This window comes from Argiope bruennichi, chromosome 10, assembly GCF_947563725.1.
Source record: "Argiope bruennichi chromosome 10, qqArgBrue1.1, whole genome shotgun sequence".
Taxonomy (NCBI): domain Eukaryota; kingdom Metazoa; phylum Arthropoda; class Arachnida; order Araneae; family Araneidae; genus Argiope; species Argiope bruennichi.
The window spans coordinates 12,527,766-12,547,438 of record NC_079160.1 but is presented as its reverse complement, the minus strand read 5'-3'; the positions used below and the strand labels follow the sequence as shown (position 1 = coordinate 12,547,438).

General features: G+C 27.6%; 1 protein-coding gene across 7 annotated transcripts in view; it reads right to left on the bottom strand.

Moving 5' to 3' along the window:
- Positions 1-19,673, bottom strand: part of LOC129987428 (protein FAM13B-like) — a 93,695-nt gene that overhangs the window by 15,004 nt on the left and 59,018 nt on the right. For 2 of the 7 annotated variants that reach the window (XM_056095406.1, XM_056095412.1), the window contains exons 1-12: positions 11,298-11,446; positions 9,350-9,689; positions 7,799-7,890; positions 7,522-7,711; positions 5,805-6,014; positions 4,729-4,912; positions 4,502-4,649; positions 3,904-4,028; positions 2,887-2,948; positions 2,314-2,519; positions 1,508-1,642; positions 341-647 (exon numbers count right to left, since the gene is read on the bottom strand). In XM_056095406.1, coding sequence (XP_055951381.1) covers positions 341-647; positions 1,508-1,642; positions 2,314-2,519; positions 2,887-2,948; positions 3,904-4,028; positions 4,502-4,649; positions 4,729-4,912; positions 5,805-6,014; positions 7,522-7,711; positions 7,799-7,849 — 1,618 coding nt within the window. In that variant the 5' untranslated portion in view covers positions 7,850-7,890; positions 9,350-9,689; positions 11,298-11,446. Of the gene's footprint in view, positions 1-340; positions 648-1,507; positions 1,643-2,313; positions 2,520-2,886; positions 2,949-3,903; positions 4,029-4,501; positions 4,650-4,728; positions 4,913-5,804; positions 6,015-7,521; positions 7,712-7,798; positions 7,891-9,349; positions 9,690-11,297; positions 11,448-14,473; positions 14,689-19,673 lie in introns of those variants that run through there. The other 5 variants (XM_056095408.1, XM_056095409.1, XM_056095407.1 and 2 more) reach the window with 4 other exon arrangements.

Sequence of the window (19,673 nt, the reverse complement as noted above, 5' to 3'; positions counted from 1 at the left end):
GTTGCAAATACATGGATTAAAACTACAAAATGAATTAAAATTTCCAGATATTCTAAATTAACTATTAAGGAAGTAATCGTCCCATATTTTTAACAGGTAACCGCTTACTATAACATGAAAAGAAATGAATGAATGATCACAAAGCCTGGAATGTACTATTATAAAGAGTTTATGCTATGTTACATGCATTTTGCAGAAAATTATGCAAATTACTTTAATTGTATATTAAATCTTATGTAAATACTCTGCATTTTTAAAAATGCATAATTTTTAAATTCCAGATCAATTACTCTACAAATATAATCCACTAAAATTAATTCAATATATTCCTGATAATTACCAGAATCTTCAAATAGCATACTCCAACTGAGAGACAAAGAGCTGGACTCAGACTCAGAATTTTCTCTATCATTTTCAGTTTTGGGCACAGGACAACTAGCAGGTCTAGTAATTCCAGATTTACTTTCCATAAATTCTTCTTCAGCATTCATGGTTCCGTGGTCTTCTGAAGCATCACATTCCATAGTGTTTTTATCCAAGAATTCAGCAGTGGGATGTTGCTGTGAATCTCGACAGAGAGGCATATCAGAGCTAGCTAATTTTTCAGAACATTTGGAAGGCTGGTACTTCCAATTATCAACAGATTCCTGCAAACGAAAGCAAGTCTATTTAAAATACAAATATTTGTGACATTTAAGGAATCACAAACTTGGTATTATTCTGTTCGTTGGACCCCCAGACAAAAATCGTGGTGATTAATGTCAAAACAAAGTGACATTAACACTCAAGCTTAATAACGACTGGGGCTCCACTAACGATTAAGTTTCTCACAGTACAGTAGAACTTTATTATAACAAACACAAAAATAAGGAAAGTTCAGAAATTTATTTTACTCAAATGTCATTAAAAATCAAATATTAATTTTTAAAAAATCAATTGAATAATTGTCAGTTTAATCTTTTATTTCCAAAATGATTAAATATTAGCTAATTTTTAAAACATTTTTTTAAGAAAGTTCCTTATGTCTATAGAATTATCAATTTTAAAAGAAATTTTTGAATATTCTATTTTGAAACTATTTACACTTAGTATGGGTACAGTATTTTATTACAAGACCTTATAATTTGTTTAGATAAAGATTTTTAAAAAACATTACTTCAGGATTCATCATAATAAAGTCCTCCGTATTTTCTTATGTTCATTTTTTCATTATACAAACAATATTGTAGTACTTAATGATAGTAATAATTTGTAGTAAATTACATATTTCACATTAAAACATGCAAGCATACAAGTATTCTCCCACAAGAATTCACCACGAATGCAATAAATTCCCCATAAAAAGACAAAGATGCTCAGTAATTCAAATGCATAAATCTTTTTCATCAGTCACACAAATGTTAGTGAAGCAAGAATGCATGAAGATTAATTCCTACCTAGAATTAAGAATCTTGCTTCAGCATTCAGAAGCTTGTATTAGTATGTCTTCCTACATGTTGAAACTTACCCTAATAGAATCTGATGTCTCAACTTCACGCCGTTTAGCATTTGGGGGATGTGGGCTATGATTCTTTTCATTTACAACAAGCTCCATAGTATCAGATAAATATGAATCTACTTGATGTGAAGCATCCCCTTTATCCTAAAGTACAATTAGAAAGATGCTTAATACAATCTTTTCACATTGCAAGTGTAGTTCTGTCTATGTATATATAATAAAAAGTTTTCAAGAGTACAGAAGAAAACTCTCAGTATTCCTGTTAAGGAATTGATATGCAATTATACAGAAGAACAACAAAATAAGTAAATCAATTTCAAGATACAACTGCAAAAATATATCTTCTGTATAATTGCTGAAGAATTTCACACTTCAAGTAAAATTTCCTGCCCATCTGAATGTGCATATAAACTTGGGTACAATGCAAAGAGTATACATAAAAGAAAACAATTCCTTTATGCAACATTTGTAAACCAATTCAGTGATTTGAAGAAACAAAAACCAATAACAAAAGCTTTTATTTCAATTAGACCGAATATTAAATACAGGATAATATAAATACAGTCATTAAAAATAAATCAGCCATGTATCACATACAAACACTATACACTAACACACCATAAAATGAGTTTCATACTCGCTAGAAAAATGATATTATAATCATGAAATAACTTCATTGTTTGATGTCATAAGCAAACTAAATCAATTACTGGAATAACTTAAGTTAGTATTTTATGGTCAGAGAGGAAAGAGAATGCCATATAGTAAAGCATTTGTTAAAGCAAACATACACAGAAAGGGAAGTTAGAACTCACCCTAATATGTTTAGATGAAGTACTCATTTTTCCATTAATTTTAATGTCTTCCATGACTTCTTCATGGCTATTACAACGCCGCATTAGCTCTATATTCTCTAAAGACAGTAAGCCATTAGTATTTGGCCTTTCTTCAGAACTAGAACGTGGCTGAGAATCTTCACCAGAAAAGCGCCTTTCTTTTCTCTTCCTTGTTATAGTAACACCTAATTAAAATAGTTAAATTAAAATCAGATCACACTAAGACAATGCTGAGATAAAAAAATTAATAAAAGCCCTATACATAATTTTTATATTAAATTTTATGAGAAACTACTATATCAAAATTGTTGAATTTCCAGACCTCACAGATTAAGAAAAAACAACCCAATACTCTGAAGAATAAAACTTTGAAATAAAAATGTTAAATATATAGTTTATCAATTTAAAAATTAAAATTTTAGATTACTACACATATCATTCACAATGAGGGATTAAAAAAAAATGCTTTATTTCATCTTAATGCAAATAACTGATAATGAAAAACAATTTTCTTTTAATAATTAGTAAGTTATTAAATATCCAAAAGCACACCTTTATTTTCTGTATTAGGAAGATTTACATCCATTTTATTCCCTTCTGTTGGTTCAATTGGCCTGAAAGAGTAAAGAAAATCTAGCACATATTTCATATATAATTTTGCTAAATAAAAGCTTGTTAAAAATTGAAAGAATTAAAACTATATTTTACAAATAAAATCAATAGTAGCAAAATTTTAATTTCCTTATTATTCCATGCAACTTCCTATTCTACACAAGCAATTAAAACTAAACATTTGTATTAGTAATTTGATGCCATATATTATTCAGATTTTTATTAATACTTGTAAAAATGCACCCAATCACAGTAACAACACTTTTGAAGTTATAATTTAAATCTGAAATGTAAGCTTGAGCTATGTTTTTTTATAGCATTACAATAGGTTAGTGAAGAGGAGGTACAGGTATAAGTGAATGCAAATAATTTTCTTCTTCTCAAATACTTCTAATGGCAAAAAATAATTAAAAAAAAAACCAGCATATATTAAGGAAAGAAAAAAGATCAAAAAGATTAAGACACATAAATGAAGAATATCATATCAAAGAAAGTATATTAAAAAATGTGATTACTCATAAAATTTACCAAGCAATGTGCATATGATAGCACAAAACTTCACAACAGGGAGTTTTGAAAAATTTAAAGAAAATTTCATAAGTAAGCAGACATTCAAAGCCAAGTATCACCATACTAACAATTGTGAAATTTTCATGTGATAACATGCATGGTAATTTTAAAATAATGTTTAATTTTGTTTTTCTGAAATACAGAATTGCATGTATATGTTTTAAATAACCTATATTTGATTTTTGAGGAAGAACAGAGAGAAAAATACAACTTTCCGAGTAGCAATTTCTACAGTTGGCATTAGTAAACATTAAAAAATAAATTCTAGATAATATACTTAATTATTAATAAAAATCACTTCACAAGATCCTGTGATAGTCAGTAATAGCAAATATCTAAACATTCATTTAAAGACAAATCTAAAAGTGATGCAAATGTTCAACAAACCCTTCAATCAAAAGAGCAGGTACACTTTCCATAACATTTCTGTCAGTACTTGTGTCCATTGATGGTATTACAACACTTAAAGGAGATAATGGCACAACAGGCATGACAGCAGATGGGCATGGGAGCTATTAAAAAAGTATTTCAAACATTAATTTATCTATTATAGAGTAATATGATAAACTACAAAAAAAAAAAAAAAAATTACAAATATTTTTTTAATGCATAATTGAAAAAAAAATCATTCCTCAAAATTATTTAAATCAAATGACTTGCTATGATTTCACTTTTTTCAAAGTATTTTATTAAAATGTATTACTATAAGAATTACTAAATACATTTGTACTCATTAAAAGATTTTTAAAAAATTCTGTTCAAAACTAGAACAAAATATGTATCGTTTCATATATAGTTTTGTTTTTAATTTTATTGTTTGCATAAATTTAAAAAAACTTTCAACAATGTGAAAAAAAATGTCCCAGCAAATTAGATGGTGAATACTAATAATCTGACATACTGATATTCTAATTTATTACACACACACACACACACACAAAAAACTATTGAAAAAAATAGCACTCAGCAAATTAAGCATTATTACCTGTCTACAAACTTTAGTTGAATATTTTGATAAATCTTCATAAATTGAGGATTTTGCATCATCTTCGAAGATGTCATGATAATCCTGCACAAATCGTTTAACAATATTCTTCAATTGAGTAAGAAGGGATGGATCTTTTGAAGAAGGTCTGAAATAATTTCAATTTTTTTAGAAAAGGTTCAAAAAACAACACAAATTTATAATTTGCAAAAAATGCTTTAACTTACCTGAATAGTATTGGGCCAAATATAATAGCTAAGCTTTCACAATTCATTCCATTGTATTCTTCATGGCAAGCAACTCGCAGTAAAAATCGTGATAAATATTTCAGCACTTGATAAGCTGAGTCTGGAAGTTTTTCAACAATATGTTTCAAGTGCGAGATGCAGTTATTAGAATTCAATGACAATTCTAGGAAAGAAAAACATCTCAAATGAATTAAATGTGAAAATTTCATTCTAAACAGATTTTAAAATTATGATAATTCTTAAAAATATGTCGAAATTCACTTTTCACTACTGTAATTCATTTTAAAAAGCAAGCATAGGCATTCAGAAAATTAATTTTTTAAAATAATTATAATAATTTTTTTGATAAGAAATTTAATATTTAATCTCTATTTCTTAGTTGAAATTAATGTAAACTGTTACTTTTAGGGAAAAAAATTTCAAACAAAAAAGAAATTGTAATCATTTAATTTTCATAAAAAAATACAGATAATGTATCCAAATTGATTCTATCACTCATTAAATGATCATTAAAATTTCCAATAAAAGGCAAAATTGACAAATATCAATAACCAATCAGAGAAGTTGAAGTTTTATTACACAAAAGGTCTATTAAAACTTGTAGTAAAATATTTTAATATTTAAAAGGAGGAGAAAAAATTAAAAAGAACTCATGGATTTTTTTAATGCTTTTTTCTGGCAATACCAATTTTGATACAAATCCTGACAGGCTTTTTGTTAAGATAATTAATTTCATCCTCATATGATTTGAGAGTATCGAGTTTAAAAATCAAACATTTTATTTTCCTTCTGTCATTCAATCAAGTTTCTAAGCCATTGCATTAAACATACTTCACATTCTGGAAGTAACTTTTTATATACCAACAGACAAAACATGTTTTTCATAAATATATGATTCATTAAGAAAAAGTCTTTAGCTTCTTACCTATGATACTCAACGTTAATTTATTTTAAATGAGCTTTTAAAAAATTAAAATTCCAATCAGAAACAAAACTTAAACATATAAAATAACTAGAAGGTTCTAAATTGATATGAAACTATTACTGATACTTACTTTCCATATCTGTTATAAAGTCTGACTGGGCAGATCTTGGAATTAAAGGTTCAGGCAATTCCTCAAAAAACATCAATAACAATCTGGCAACTGAAGCAATGTCATGAACAGCTTCTAGGGAAGCATCACCACATTCAGAAAATTCACCTTTTAAATTCTCAACAACACTTTTCACATCACCTTCCAAAAACAAATTCTTGTAGCACAACCCTGAAAAGCAGACAACCTATGTAATGCACTCATCTAACAAAAATTACAATTACTATCAAAAAAGAGAAAGATTAAATTCTAAAAGATCTTTTAAATCAATTTATTAATCAATCAATTAAAATAGTTTATATATATATATATATATATATATATATATATATATATATATATATATATATATATATATAATGATCAAGCATAAGAAAAGCCTTTAAAGTTTAAAGCTGTTATTTATTTATTTTTAATTTTGTATCATAAATAAGAATCATAATTATAAATGTCTTTTATAATAGCGTAATGTGATTAAAATAGGCAAAAATAAATAGATCCAATTTTAAAGTATAATCAGAGAATAAAATAATTTAAATTTATGAATAATATAAAAGAATATACTATATATTGTAGTAAATAGCAACTAATAATTTCATAAAAGCAAAATCGAGATTTATTCCAGAATGCTATATTTGTTGTTGCTCAGCATAAAAATATTAGACATGGAAGTATTTTAAATATAAAAATCACTTGCTAAAAATGCTATAATTCATAAAATCCTTTTATTGTTTAAATAATTTTTTTTTAATTAAAAAGAGTATCTAGCTTTAAAAAGAGTTATGATCTTGCTCTTGATGGTAAAATTCTACAACTAATTTCAGCAATACTTGTCCCCAAAACAATTTAAGCCCTTTTATCAGTGCACAAAAAAGTATATTTTTTTATACCATTTTCTACTTACCAGTTCTTAATTTCTAATTTATTAATTTATCATTTATTTATAATCCAAGTATTGTAAAACCTGGTTATAATTTTTTTTTTCCGAATTCATTACTTGATGGCACCACATATAAGAAACAAGCAGTCAATTAAAATTATATAACTAATAATTAAGCTCTACAAATATTAAAATAGCATATAATCATTTGGAATCCAAAACTGCAAAAAATGTGAAAACTTTTATTTTCGATGCAAGTGAAAAATAATACTAATTCTATCTTTATCAATATGAAATTATTCTAGGGAACTAAAAATCTAAAAAATAATTGGATGGAAATACTATTAATGAAATAGAAATTTAATAACATACAAAATATCTGAGTAGTACATATGAAACTTTAGTACATTACTTTCCTAACTTCTCCACTTAATAAACAAAATTAAGTATACCATTTTTTCAATTTCCAATATAAATATTGGATTTCCCTATTAGTAAACTAAAATTAGTGAAAAATTGTTAGAATAATATGGATAAAGATAATTTTAATTAAGTCAAGATGGCATAATATTCAGTCAAGTTTCATACACAATCAATAACTAGAACATGTCCACATCCCTTTTAACATTAAAATGATTAAAAACTCAAAAATGCCATTTTGAAAATAATATATTAGTTTGTATATTATACTTTTAATATTGAGTTAGTTCAGAGGAATTATATATATTTATATGCATGATTAATTTATAAAATATAACCAATCAGTATATTCAAAGATGTAAATGGATAATTCCTTACCATGTGTTTCAATATATCGGCACAAGCGAGATAGTATAAATGGTATCTGTGGTGTCACTTGGGCTGTGGTTCCCATTAGATCATCAAGACAAATTCCAAAAACAGCTGTTTTATTTGTGTGACTTCGAGCTAATGACCTCTCAATTGAATGTATCTCTCTCTCATCTTCATTTTCATGACAAATTATGCCCTTTTAAAAATACATACAAGTTAAGCATTACTGTAAAATATTTCAAAGTAAATAATAGCAGAATTTATTACATCAATTAGCAAATACCTTTTCTTCTGGGCTTAGATCTGGAGAGTCATTACAAAATGGTGCTCTCATGCTACCAATTTGTTCTGTTAAAGCAATTCAAAAAAGACAACCTGAAACAAATTTCAAATTATGCATATTCACTATAAACAAACTTAAAACATTTTTAAAAAATAAATAGATTTAATCCTTTGTACTTTGATAACTCTTCTCATAAAGCATTCTAGCTATTTCTTCAATTTTATTCATTTTGATTTTGACAGTTAAAAATAAAAATGAATTAAGTGAATATTCCTACAGCTCTGTGGAATAAAAATGAGTAATTCCAAAGACCTGTAGGAAATCAGATTAATTTTTCAGAGAAAAAGAATCAACCTATAAAATTACATCTTCTGAACTTTAAAACAATAAATTAATCTTTTAAATCCAGTGAATAATTATACATATAATTACTTTAATGAAAGAAACAGAATATCAAAATTATTTTTTAATAACTAACTCGGAATAATATCAAACATATGCCAAACTAAAAGACCTTAAAATTTAATTTAAACTAATATAAAATTTGATATAGACTTTTTCAATATATAAACTGGGGGGACAAAAATATCTTTTATTCCCTTGATTAAACTGTTCTTAGAGAGATTTTATAATAGTAAATCATATGATTTATATCTAAATACTAAACTCTATAGAATTATAAGTTTAATAGGAGAAATGATTTTTAAGCCGATATTCATTATAAAATAAGAATATATGACAGCTGTGAAAACAAAATTGATAAACTTCCTTTTAAAAAAAATGTAGTCATAAACTGAAAATTACTCTGAAGTAACCACGCTCTCTAATAAAAATTCAGTTCATCATATTTTTAAAAATACTACGTTTGCTAATTTTTTTTACATAATTTTAATATATGAAAAATTTTACAAATGAAATATTTTTAAATGCTTTTGATAAATTCATATTTTTGTTTATGTCCTAGTTTGAAAATATTAAATTAATATTTTACAAGGTAAAAAGCAACCTTAATTCTTAGTGATGTTAATCTTTAATTATATACAACTTTTATCAATAGATGGCACTACATGCAATTTATAAATACTATTAAAAAATTTCAACTCTCTACATAATACAATTTTATATAATTAACTTCTAAAAGGTTAACTATTTAATATTCATATTGAAATAATCATCATTATGCATTTAAGAAGGAAAAAAAAAAAACTATTTGTTATATTTTCTCTAATAAAAAAGCATTTTCATAAAATGTTTTTTTAAAAATTTTTTTGATATTTTCTAAAATTTAACTTTCATTATAAAGTAACATATCCAATTCACATTATAAAGCAATTTCAAATAACTGATTTTTAATTTTCTCTAATTGCATGTACACATTATATAATATTATGTTTCTTAATACATATCCATTTTCGAAGTGTCTCTGTTATATGATTTAATCAGAATCTCAGTTGTAAAGTGCAAGATGTCAATAAAAAAGATATCAAGACTGAAAAATAATAATGAACTATAAAATCTAATACACATTTAAATTTATGAAATATCACATACCCTAGGTAGAAAGCTACTAAAGCAATGAGCACAATAAAGATACTACTATAAACTCAGTAACAAATAAATGTTGAGGATTGCTTTTCTTGGCACTATTCAAACCTATGACAAAAATAGATCTGTGACCAAAAGTCGGATCTTAGTCTGAAGATATGATGGAGTGATCATGATCAACAAACATGATTAGACAGTTCTATGGCTGCTTCAAGAATCTGCAAGACACCAACCGCATGGATAGCATTAAATACTGTAGAACAATCCTCACTCTCACAACTCGAAAGGCAACTTTATGTAAAGCTGCCTTCTACACCTCCCCCTGCCACTTATAATACAAATGCACCTGAAAAGAAAGAAAAAAAATCACATGTAGAAATTAAAATTCTATATTTATTTTTACACATCAAACTGTCTCTAGAAATAAGATAGGAATTTTTAAGTGCAATAAATAAACATTTAAACAGTTTTTAAATCTGGTTTATCTTTTCAAAATTAATTTTTTTGTTCAAAATTTAATTTTTTTGACAATTGAATGTAGTTTTTTAATAGCTTTTGAAAATTGAAAATAACCATTATTGACCAATATTTATTTTATATCTATTCAATAATCATTTAGTGCAATTGTTACAAAGAATTTTCTGTTACTACTGATGATAATCAATCAAGTAATAAAATTATAAAAATAATGAAAATTTTTTAATCAATTGCAATGATTGCAATTACTCTTACTCTACAGATGTATTGAGTAAGAGTTGTTAAATATTGGAAATGAATCTAAATTAAATATTGGTAAAAATCTAAAGAACTGTTCTGTGAATACCAAACTATTTAAAATATTTACAAGATTCACAATGTAAACTATAAAAATATTATATTCAACATATTTCAAAGATGCAGAAATAAAATTCAGAAAATTCATATTACACAAACTATAAAATCCTGATCAAAATGTAACTATGGAAAAGAATATCAAGAACTAACTAAATTTATTTATTGCAATTAAAAACACTTATTTGTTAATTTCTTTCTTCATCAAAATAAATAGCAATAATTTCATTCTGTAGTAACTACAAATTAAAATTTAAAAATACCATCTGTTCTCAGCATAGAAGCTTTGGAAAACCCATGTAATAATTTTCTTACAGCTTGTAATAGTTTAGAAGATAGCCAAGTTGAATATTAAAATATTTTTAAATAAAAGAAACTAATAATGTATCAAATTTGCAATTTAGGTAATATTATCTAAGAGAAACCATAATTAATTCTAATAAAACAAATCTTATCTAACATATTAGGAATTAGTATTAACTAACAAGATTTCTTAACTATCTAATAAATGTCGACATGAATGTTTAAAATATGTACAATTTCAAATATTACTTTTATGAAAAAAATAAAAATAAATAAAAATTATTCATTTTTGTCCCATTTAAAAAAAATCAATAAATGAAAAATAAATCGGGAAAAAATGTGACATTTAAATGCGCAGTTTAAAAGTAACATGAAACGAAACAAAATATTAATGAAGATTGATTATAGTATCAAGCTTATAAATAAAATGATTACGTTTAATACAATTCTATTGCGACTTAATTAGAAATGCAGATTGAGGCCCCCTGGTTCTGGAATGTTCCGAATACCGAGAATTATTTCAATGGAAAGGGGGGGGGGATAAAATCTTGAAAGCAATTCAGTAATTAATGTTGATCCAGCGATTACAAATGTAAATACAAGGGAATACAAAAAGCTCTGATGGATCGAAACGTCCAATATTTACAAATAAGGAAAAACAACACAACTCCGCAGAGCAGCCGATAATGTAGCAGACCTACCCGTAAACCGAAACAATTTGATAGGGGAAAAAATCAACCGATCATCGCACTATTGACTTACTCCCAAAATATTATAAATGAACAGATATATCAGTATGTATACGATAATATCAACTTACAGTATGCTTGCGGTCAACTCGTTTGGTATATCAATCACAGTTCAAGAATAGCGCAATGTTAATCAGTACAAACCGTCCTTGCTCAGCAGGAAAAATGGCCGAACGAACAGAGCAGAGAGCCTAAACATTCGCCGACTATCGGAAGATACCAGAATTAGGGGTTGCCAGAAGAAAACAAGTAGACGAAATGATGGCGGTGTTTCGCCAAAGAGGATTAGTTTTAACATTGAAACAAGATTGCAAAATTATACTCTGCTGCTTACATAAATGTAAAAACATAACATAAAATGAATTAAGTTATGTATGAGTCATTCGTACGGAAGTAAAAAAAATGCATAATTACGGGTTTTCACCATATGTTCCTGAAGGAAAGCGAACTTTTAAAGTCAGATTGTTAATTTGGCTGATATTTCCCTAGTATCTTTTAAAACATAAGTAGTAATTGTTTTCTTTAACAGAAATTTAGTATACTTAAATTTTGGGAAAATTTAATTTAAAAAATTGCTTAATATGTCAATAAAAAATAGTAAATGCGAACTGAATACAGCATTTATGATTCTTTTTAGATAATCATTAGTACATTAAAAAAAAACTTTCAACTTCTATGAGAAATTGTTTATTTTCTAAATTTAATATAAAATGTACAGCTAATTCTTTCTATTAAAAATTAAACTACAACACAGGGAGCATATATTATAAAAATTAGCAAAGAAAAGCAGTTATTCTTTTTCTACAGCATGTTTTTATGATCTTGCAAGTATCATGAATTAAGTTTAAACATATTGGTGCAATCAGTTTGCAACGAGTTTTATAATATTGTTAATTCTACCTCTAGGTCAATATCAATTATATTTACATAATATTTTTGATACCGCATCAAGAAAATTTTGTTCATTGTAGAAATAACATTTGATCTATTTCAATTTCTGAATTAAAATCTGTTGAAATGTTTTTATTTAATAGTACAATAAAAAAAACTACACTTTTTCATATTCTATTACCATCATGCATCAACCAGTTATCTGTTCATTTGATAGATATCTTTTTCAACTTATTTTTACATGAAAATTATAATAGATTAAAATTATAATTATTTTTACATGAATATTTCATAAATTAGATTATATCATTTCATGAATGACTTAAAATAAATATCGCACGCTTGTTAGATTTTATAACGAAAAATAATTCCTTTCCTTCCAACCTCCATTTAGTAACAAATAAATTTCAAAAAAATCAAAGTTTATCTTTTATGCTTACATGAGTAATGCAAACCTGTGAACAAAATAAATTGAAGAAAATTGAAGTTTTGACGGAACTTCAAAAACTGAATAAACCTGCAGTTAAAATTGAATATGGGGGAAAAAAGCAATAAAGAAGTACAAAACAAAATTAATCGATTCACGGCAAGCTGAATATCCAAGTCAAGGTTTCACTTTAACTGCTGCAAGGAAAAAAAAGGAGAAAAAAAATATTTCTGAAGCCGGTTTCTTCGGCCATGACTGATAGGGATCAAAGAGAAACCGTTTCAGATCATTATTTAGTTTCTAAATAATGCTCACGATTATTTATTGGATTTCGAAATAACTAAATAATTCGCGAATCTTCCAGATCATCACAGGAAATTAATAAAGCTCTCTCATTTTTCGACCATCCATCATACTTAGTTAGTAATTTAATTCTTAGATCATTATTTTAAGAATTAAACGTATTTTGCATGTCCCTGCCTTAATAAAAAAATCATCAACAAATGTTAATTATCATTATATTTTCCTTGTCTCACAATTTTAACTTTAGGTACCAAAAATTCTAATTAAAAATAATCAAATGCAAGAAACGTGAGATAGATAACGAGTTGCTCTCCTACCATTTATCAGTACCTTTAAATATTCCTCAATTCAAAGACAGAGTGATTAATGATAAAATGCTTACTATTCTTCGCTTTTTGTCGCCAAATAGCTGACATCTAAATCAAAATATGGAATCCTCCCTGCAAAATTGTAGACGGAGTAACACGGGAGATTTAAAATAAAAGAAAATTATCCCCAACCCAAGGATAAACTAAGTAGTGAATTACAATCTCATAATCGACATGGAAAATAGTGTTGATATTTAAATAATATATTGTTAATTTATAATATTTTATATAATGCATATAAGAATAAAAACGATTCGAGAATATTAATTTATAATCTTTATACAATAGTTTACATTGAAAATTATTTTACACAAAAAAAATCCTATTGAGTTTATTAATTCAATAATCCAATTTGTTATTCATATTCGTAAAATCTTCCGAATCTATTAAAATTAAATAGGCTTTCAATTATACTGCTTGGTTAAAAACTAATTCTACGAAATAAATTGAAGAATGTTTGACATTATTAATTCATAATGTTCAGTTTTTTCAGTAATTCAAGTTTTATAAAATATCTTTAAGTGGGTAAACATATATTTACTCCTAGAGTGTTTTCTGCTAGAAATTTTGAAACTTATACAACATTATGAATTCAATTTAAAGCACAATCTAAAATTAATAAAACGAAAATATTGAAAAATTACGAATTTTGAAGAACACTGATTTATGTGCATAAAATATTTCGAATTTTTTTAATATATATTTTGATAAAATTAGTATGAAAGGGATTAATAGGAATAATGAATAGGATTTGTTAAGTCAAATTTCTTTGAATGAATGAATTCGCTAGTTTAGGTTTAAATACTTGAAAACTAATAATTTTATTTTTTTAGTTTCAACTTAAAAAATAAAATTGTATTTCATAACAGCAAACATTTATGAAGTAATGACCCGTATTAAGAAGTTAGAAAAGAATATGTTGGCATTAAGAAAATGGCATTTTTAATGGTATAGGTGGAACTGAAAGCGTGCGTTTAAATAACGGAATATCCGCCTTTTCTACTGTCCGTTAATCCGTATTAGATCAGAGATTTGGCTTATCTATATAGTAAAATTATGCTAATATGCTTAATAATATGTTATCGAAGGAAAACAAGAATTTTATAACATGTTCGAACATAGAAGCCCTCGGAATTTCAGCCATCTTGAAAAACGGACGATCTATAATGTCCGGTGAGGTAACCAAATGTATCTTATACCGGACGCATATTTTAACTAAACTAAAAAACATATTTGAAACTTAGTAACGACCCCTTACCTCTGAACAACAAACAGCGTCTTCAATTTTAATGGCAACCCCCCGTCCTCCCCACACCTTGCGCTCAGAGATTCAGAAGAGTTGAGAAGGCACGCCAGACAGAGAAACGTGTCCAAGTTTTCGAACCCGATCGATCCGGAGGAGAGGAAAAAGGGTTCTGCGAGGAATTTCGAGCGGTATCTCTGTAGGTCATTGTACAGGAATAAAGCATCCACGTGTCTGACCTAGAAACTGCCAAGCAGACGGTTCCCGATCACTCAACCGCGTTTGCGATCCCGCCTTTTCGGAGCGCAATTAAAGCACCTTCCCCTTTTGGGAAGTGTGCATACCCAAATTTAAACACGCTCAGGTATGACGTAGAGGAGAAATAAAAGGAATTCGGGAATGGTGCCACCGTGAAAAGCAGGTAACAAAGGATGACGTAATGAAGTGGCGGGAAAAGTACTTGTTCTATCGATGGAATGACATGCAAAAGCTACAATAAAAAGAGATTTGATTTCTTAATGGTAATTGAAAAGCGATTTTATTTAATGTTTATATACCGTTTAATTCAAGCCTTTGTTTAAGTGCTAACGATCATTCAAGAGTTGCACTTTATTTATTTTTTCACGGCATCGAATCATGTTCCTCAGTGGTATTGATACAATATTAATTATCTAATATTTTTCATTTGATATTTTAGTCTTTAAAATAGAACTCATCTGCATTTTATTGGTCATTCTTTAAATTTATTTTAAAAGAAAAGCATAAAATGAACCAATTATGTTCATTAATTACCAAAAAAATTAAAATGTATATTCTATTAAGTCTTAAAAGGCATTTCATATTATTTATATTGATTTTATTGTATATACATAATTTATATTCATTTAATATTATATGACATTAATATTGCACAAAATGTTCATACAATAACCAATGCAATTCAATAGCATAAAAACAATTTAAATAACTATTTTTAAGAAATTTCAATTCAAGTTCAGTGGAGGAAAGCTGGGAAATTCTACGCATAGCTGTTTTAAAGAGTGCGGGAGACGGTTTTGGTTAACCTTCCCAGTATCTCGTCATTCTTGCATCATTCTTGAACAAAGATAGTTCCTTTGCATTTAGGGCTGCCGGTTTTTAAGACAAGGCCACTGTTTGAAAGCAAAGATAAAATTTCCTATCAGCAAACTATTGTCAGATTCAGTGTTTTATCATTAGAATAAATCATTTTGAGACTATTTATTTTCAAACGAAACCAGACCTTTTGAATGAATAAATTTAGTGTGAAGTAATTCCGTGTAATGCAATAACTATAGTATACACTGAAAGGAAATATTTTACCTAAAGCATACATTATTCATTTTTTTACATTTTATAAATTCCTTTAAATACTCGCGACGTACAAATAAGGAATTCTGGAACAAGGTGCATAAATTGGTTTCACATGAGGCCGAAAACTCAGAAAAATAAGTAGATCTTTTGGAATACCTGAATCCACCTGACGAAACAAAATTGCACAATCTTATCTTTTGGAAAATCGCTAAGGACAGAAGACGGTTTTCTCAGTTTCTCCGAAAAACATTTCGATGAATGCACTCTGAAGCTAGTTAGGCTATTTTATGAATTGAGCCAATTTGATTTTGTTGAAACCAATGAAATGGAAATTAATTTGCATAAATCTACAAAAATCGTTGATTTAGTTAAGTTATATTAACGTCACGTTTTAAAGTAACACTAGGGCTATTTTAAGATAAACCTCGTATTTTGAACCGCGGTCAAATGACGAGGACGACACCCCAGCTGGCATCAGTTTTCCAAATTTCCCCATCCGTTTGACCCCAACGGATTTAATGTGCACCATACCCGTTTACACGACGGTTCTTTGGTGGAATCGGGTCTCCAGTCTGAACCCCTCCGGTTCCGAAGTCGAGACCTTACCACTAGATCACCGCGTCCTGCAAAAATTGTTGGAAAGCAGTGGTTAGCGTTATTTTCCAATGCAATCAATAAATCATTAAAAAAATCCAAACCGTCATGCAGAAATCATGTGCCTTCATCATGTGTTAAATCACTTTTAACAAGGAAGTTGAAAATTATTTTAAAAATTTACAAGTGGTTTTTGAAAATAAAAAATTCAACGAAACCCGAATCTTTAATGCAGAGGAAATCGACATAATTACTGTGCAAAGAACTTCCAAAGTACTGGAATAAAGAAACGATTCCTTTTTGTGTTAGAATTATAGAAAAAAAAATGAAAAAATAATATTAACTTTTTTTAAGTCATAATGTTTTTGAAACTTATTTTCAACAGTAGTTTCAATATAATAGGGATCTAAGCTTTGAGGATTACAAAATTGATAATGAGCCTAGGTCTCAATGTATTCTAATAAGACTGGAAGCCTTTTGCGGGTGTGAGAGCTATAGGAATTTCGAATTGCTTATCCTGAATTTATTTAATAATGTTCATTGGCTTAATAAAATATGCAAATTTAACATCAAAGTATCAATATTTACGTGTTTTTTCTTCTTTTTTTGAGATTTTAAGCAATAAAGAGTATTTTCACCTGATTTATAAAATTTCAACCGAAATTACTCGTCATAAAGCGGCAATATCGCACAAATGAACTTTTTAAAAATTTAATTATTTTTAAAAAAGAGTAAGTTAGTTAAACAAAACAAAACAAAAAAAAAAACTACTCATCTCACATTTAATGGTTGCAATAAACGAATATTGGAAGTTTACCAGAGTAAAATTATTATTTCTACAATTCCAACTCTGCCAAAATTATTGTCACGACTTTTTACAAACCAGTTTCACCCTTTCATAGCCATGAATTCCGGAAATTATTTGAAACAGCCATGTATTAAAAAAATTAAAATTTATGAAAACACGTACTATTCAATATAATTACAATTTAATTTTACGATTAAAAATAAATGTAAAGATTATACTTTAAGTTACAGTTATTTAAAATCTGCATATTTAATAATAAAAATTCATAACAATTACAGCATTTTGAAAAATCTCAAATGCATGTTTTTGATATTTCCAAAATTTTTGAATTTTTTTAAATGAGAATCTAATGCATAATATTTCATATAAATATTGTTAATAGCTGTAAGTATTAAATGAAAACTGAATAAAAATTAAATCATTTCATAAAAAATATATCTATCCAAATTATTTAATATGCATTTCTGTTCATTTTATTTCAATTTCGAAATCGAAAATACGAAAGAAATTAATCCATTTAAACAAAAAGAAAAAAAAACAGCCCACGTAAATGTTTTTCCCTGTACCCAATATGTTACTGCTATGTAAACACCTTTACAGAGATATTTAAAAGAGTCTCTACTTGAATTCTAAATGAAATGAAAATAATGCCATTGATAAGAATAGTAACTGTTAAATTACATTTAAATAGCATTCTACACATTACATTACATTTTCCAAACTAAAAAGGAATTAAAATCCGAATATCAGAAAAGTAACATTATCAACAATGACAGCAACTGCAATGTTGAACGAGATTTTCTATACAGCAATAAAAATTTGTTAGAATGTTCGATAACATTATCCGAAAACGGAAAAAAAAAAAAAAAAAAAAAAAAAAAATGTTTAGAAATCTGCTGTTAATATTATTGGTGTAATTCAATTTAAAGTTCAGATCATTTTACCACTAAATGTTTTACACTTCTTAATATCGTTAAGACCGAGTAACTGATTCTGCGGTTCATCGTTTATATATACAGTGGCTCAAAAAATTGAGAGTACACCTTACGTTTACTTGATAAATGCGACTTTCAATATAAATAACACATTAACGGGAAGTGCAAACTTGTTTTTATTTTTACACATAACAAATGGTTTCATTAAGAGTAAAAATAAAGAAAAACCAACGAAAAATTTCTAAATTGAAAAGTTTCAGAAGCATTTTAAATAAGCATACGCAGATTTTTGCCTCAAAAAATTGAGAATACACCAATGAAATTTTTGCAATATCACGCATAGAAGCAAAGTGTCACTATTAAATTGCATGTCTTTTGGCTCTTATAATGGTCTCTAAACGTCATGGTACCGATTCGACCCACTTTTGGTGGTATCTGAAGATATTTTACCCTATTCTTCTTGCACCATTTGTTTTAAATGGGTTTTGTTTCTAATTTTGTATTTTTGAACCCCTTTTTCGAGTATCCTCCACGAATATTCAATGGAATTGATGGCAGGGTGCTGTGGTGGTGTGTGTAACTATTATTTACAATGAAAAGGGCATATTTTGACGTTACATGCATTCTGTTTGGGGTCGTTGTCCTGCTGGAAAATGGAATTTCCATCTAAACCCAAATTTTTAACACTTTCCTTTAGATTGCTGCTACCATATGGTTCATCCAACTTATTGCAGAAACTTTTCAAATCATAGGCAGAAGTGTAAGTGCTGAAACTGTGCTAAATGCCATTAAACAAGCTGGATATAAAAGTAGCATTGTTAGAGAGAAACCGTTCACCAGCTTGCAAATTCAGAAAAAGCATTTGAAGTTAGCAAAAACTCATCAATTGAAGACCAATTACCTTTGGAAGAAATCTATATTTAGTAATGAAAGGGACCTCAACATTTTTGGCAGTGACAACCATCTTACTGTATGGAGAAAGCCTAATACTGCTTTGTATCCAAAAAATTTACGTCCTACAGTTAAACATGATGGTGACTTCGTGATGATTTGAGGTTACATGGCTTCATCCGGGGTCGGAAATTTAATTTTTATAGATGGCATTATAAATGATACGGTTTACTTGGATATACTTCGCAGCAATCTAAAGGAAAGTGCTAAAAATTTGGGTTTAGATGGAAATCTCAATTTCCAGTAAGACAACGACCCCAAACAGAATACACGTAACTTCAAAATATGTGTCTTTTTCATTGTAAATAGCAGTTACACATACCACCACAGTACCCGACATCAATGCCATTGAATATTCGAGGGCCATACCCGAAAAAGGGGTTCAAAAACACAAAAAGAAACAAAACCCATTTAAAACAAGTGGTGCAAGAAGAATGGGGTAAAATATCTTCAAATACCACCAAAAATGGGTCAAATCGGGTACCATGACGTTTATAGGCCATTATAAGAGCCAAAAGACATGCAATTTAATAGTGACACTTTGCTTCTATGCGTGATATTGCAAAAATTTCATTGGTGTATTCTCAATTTTTTG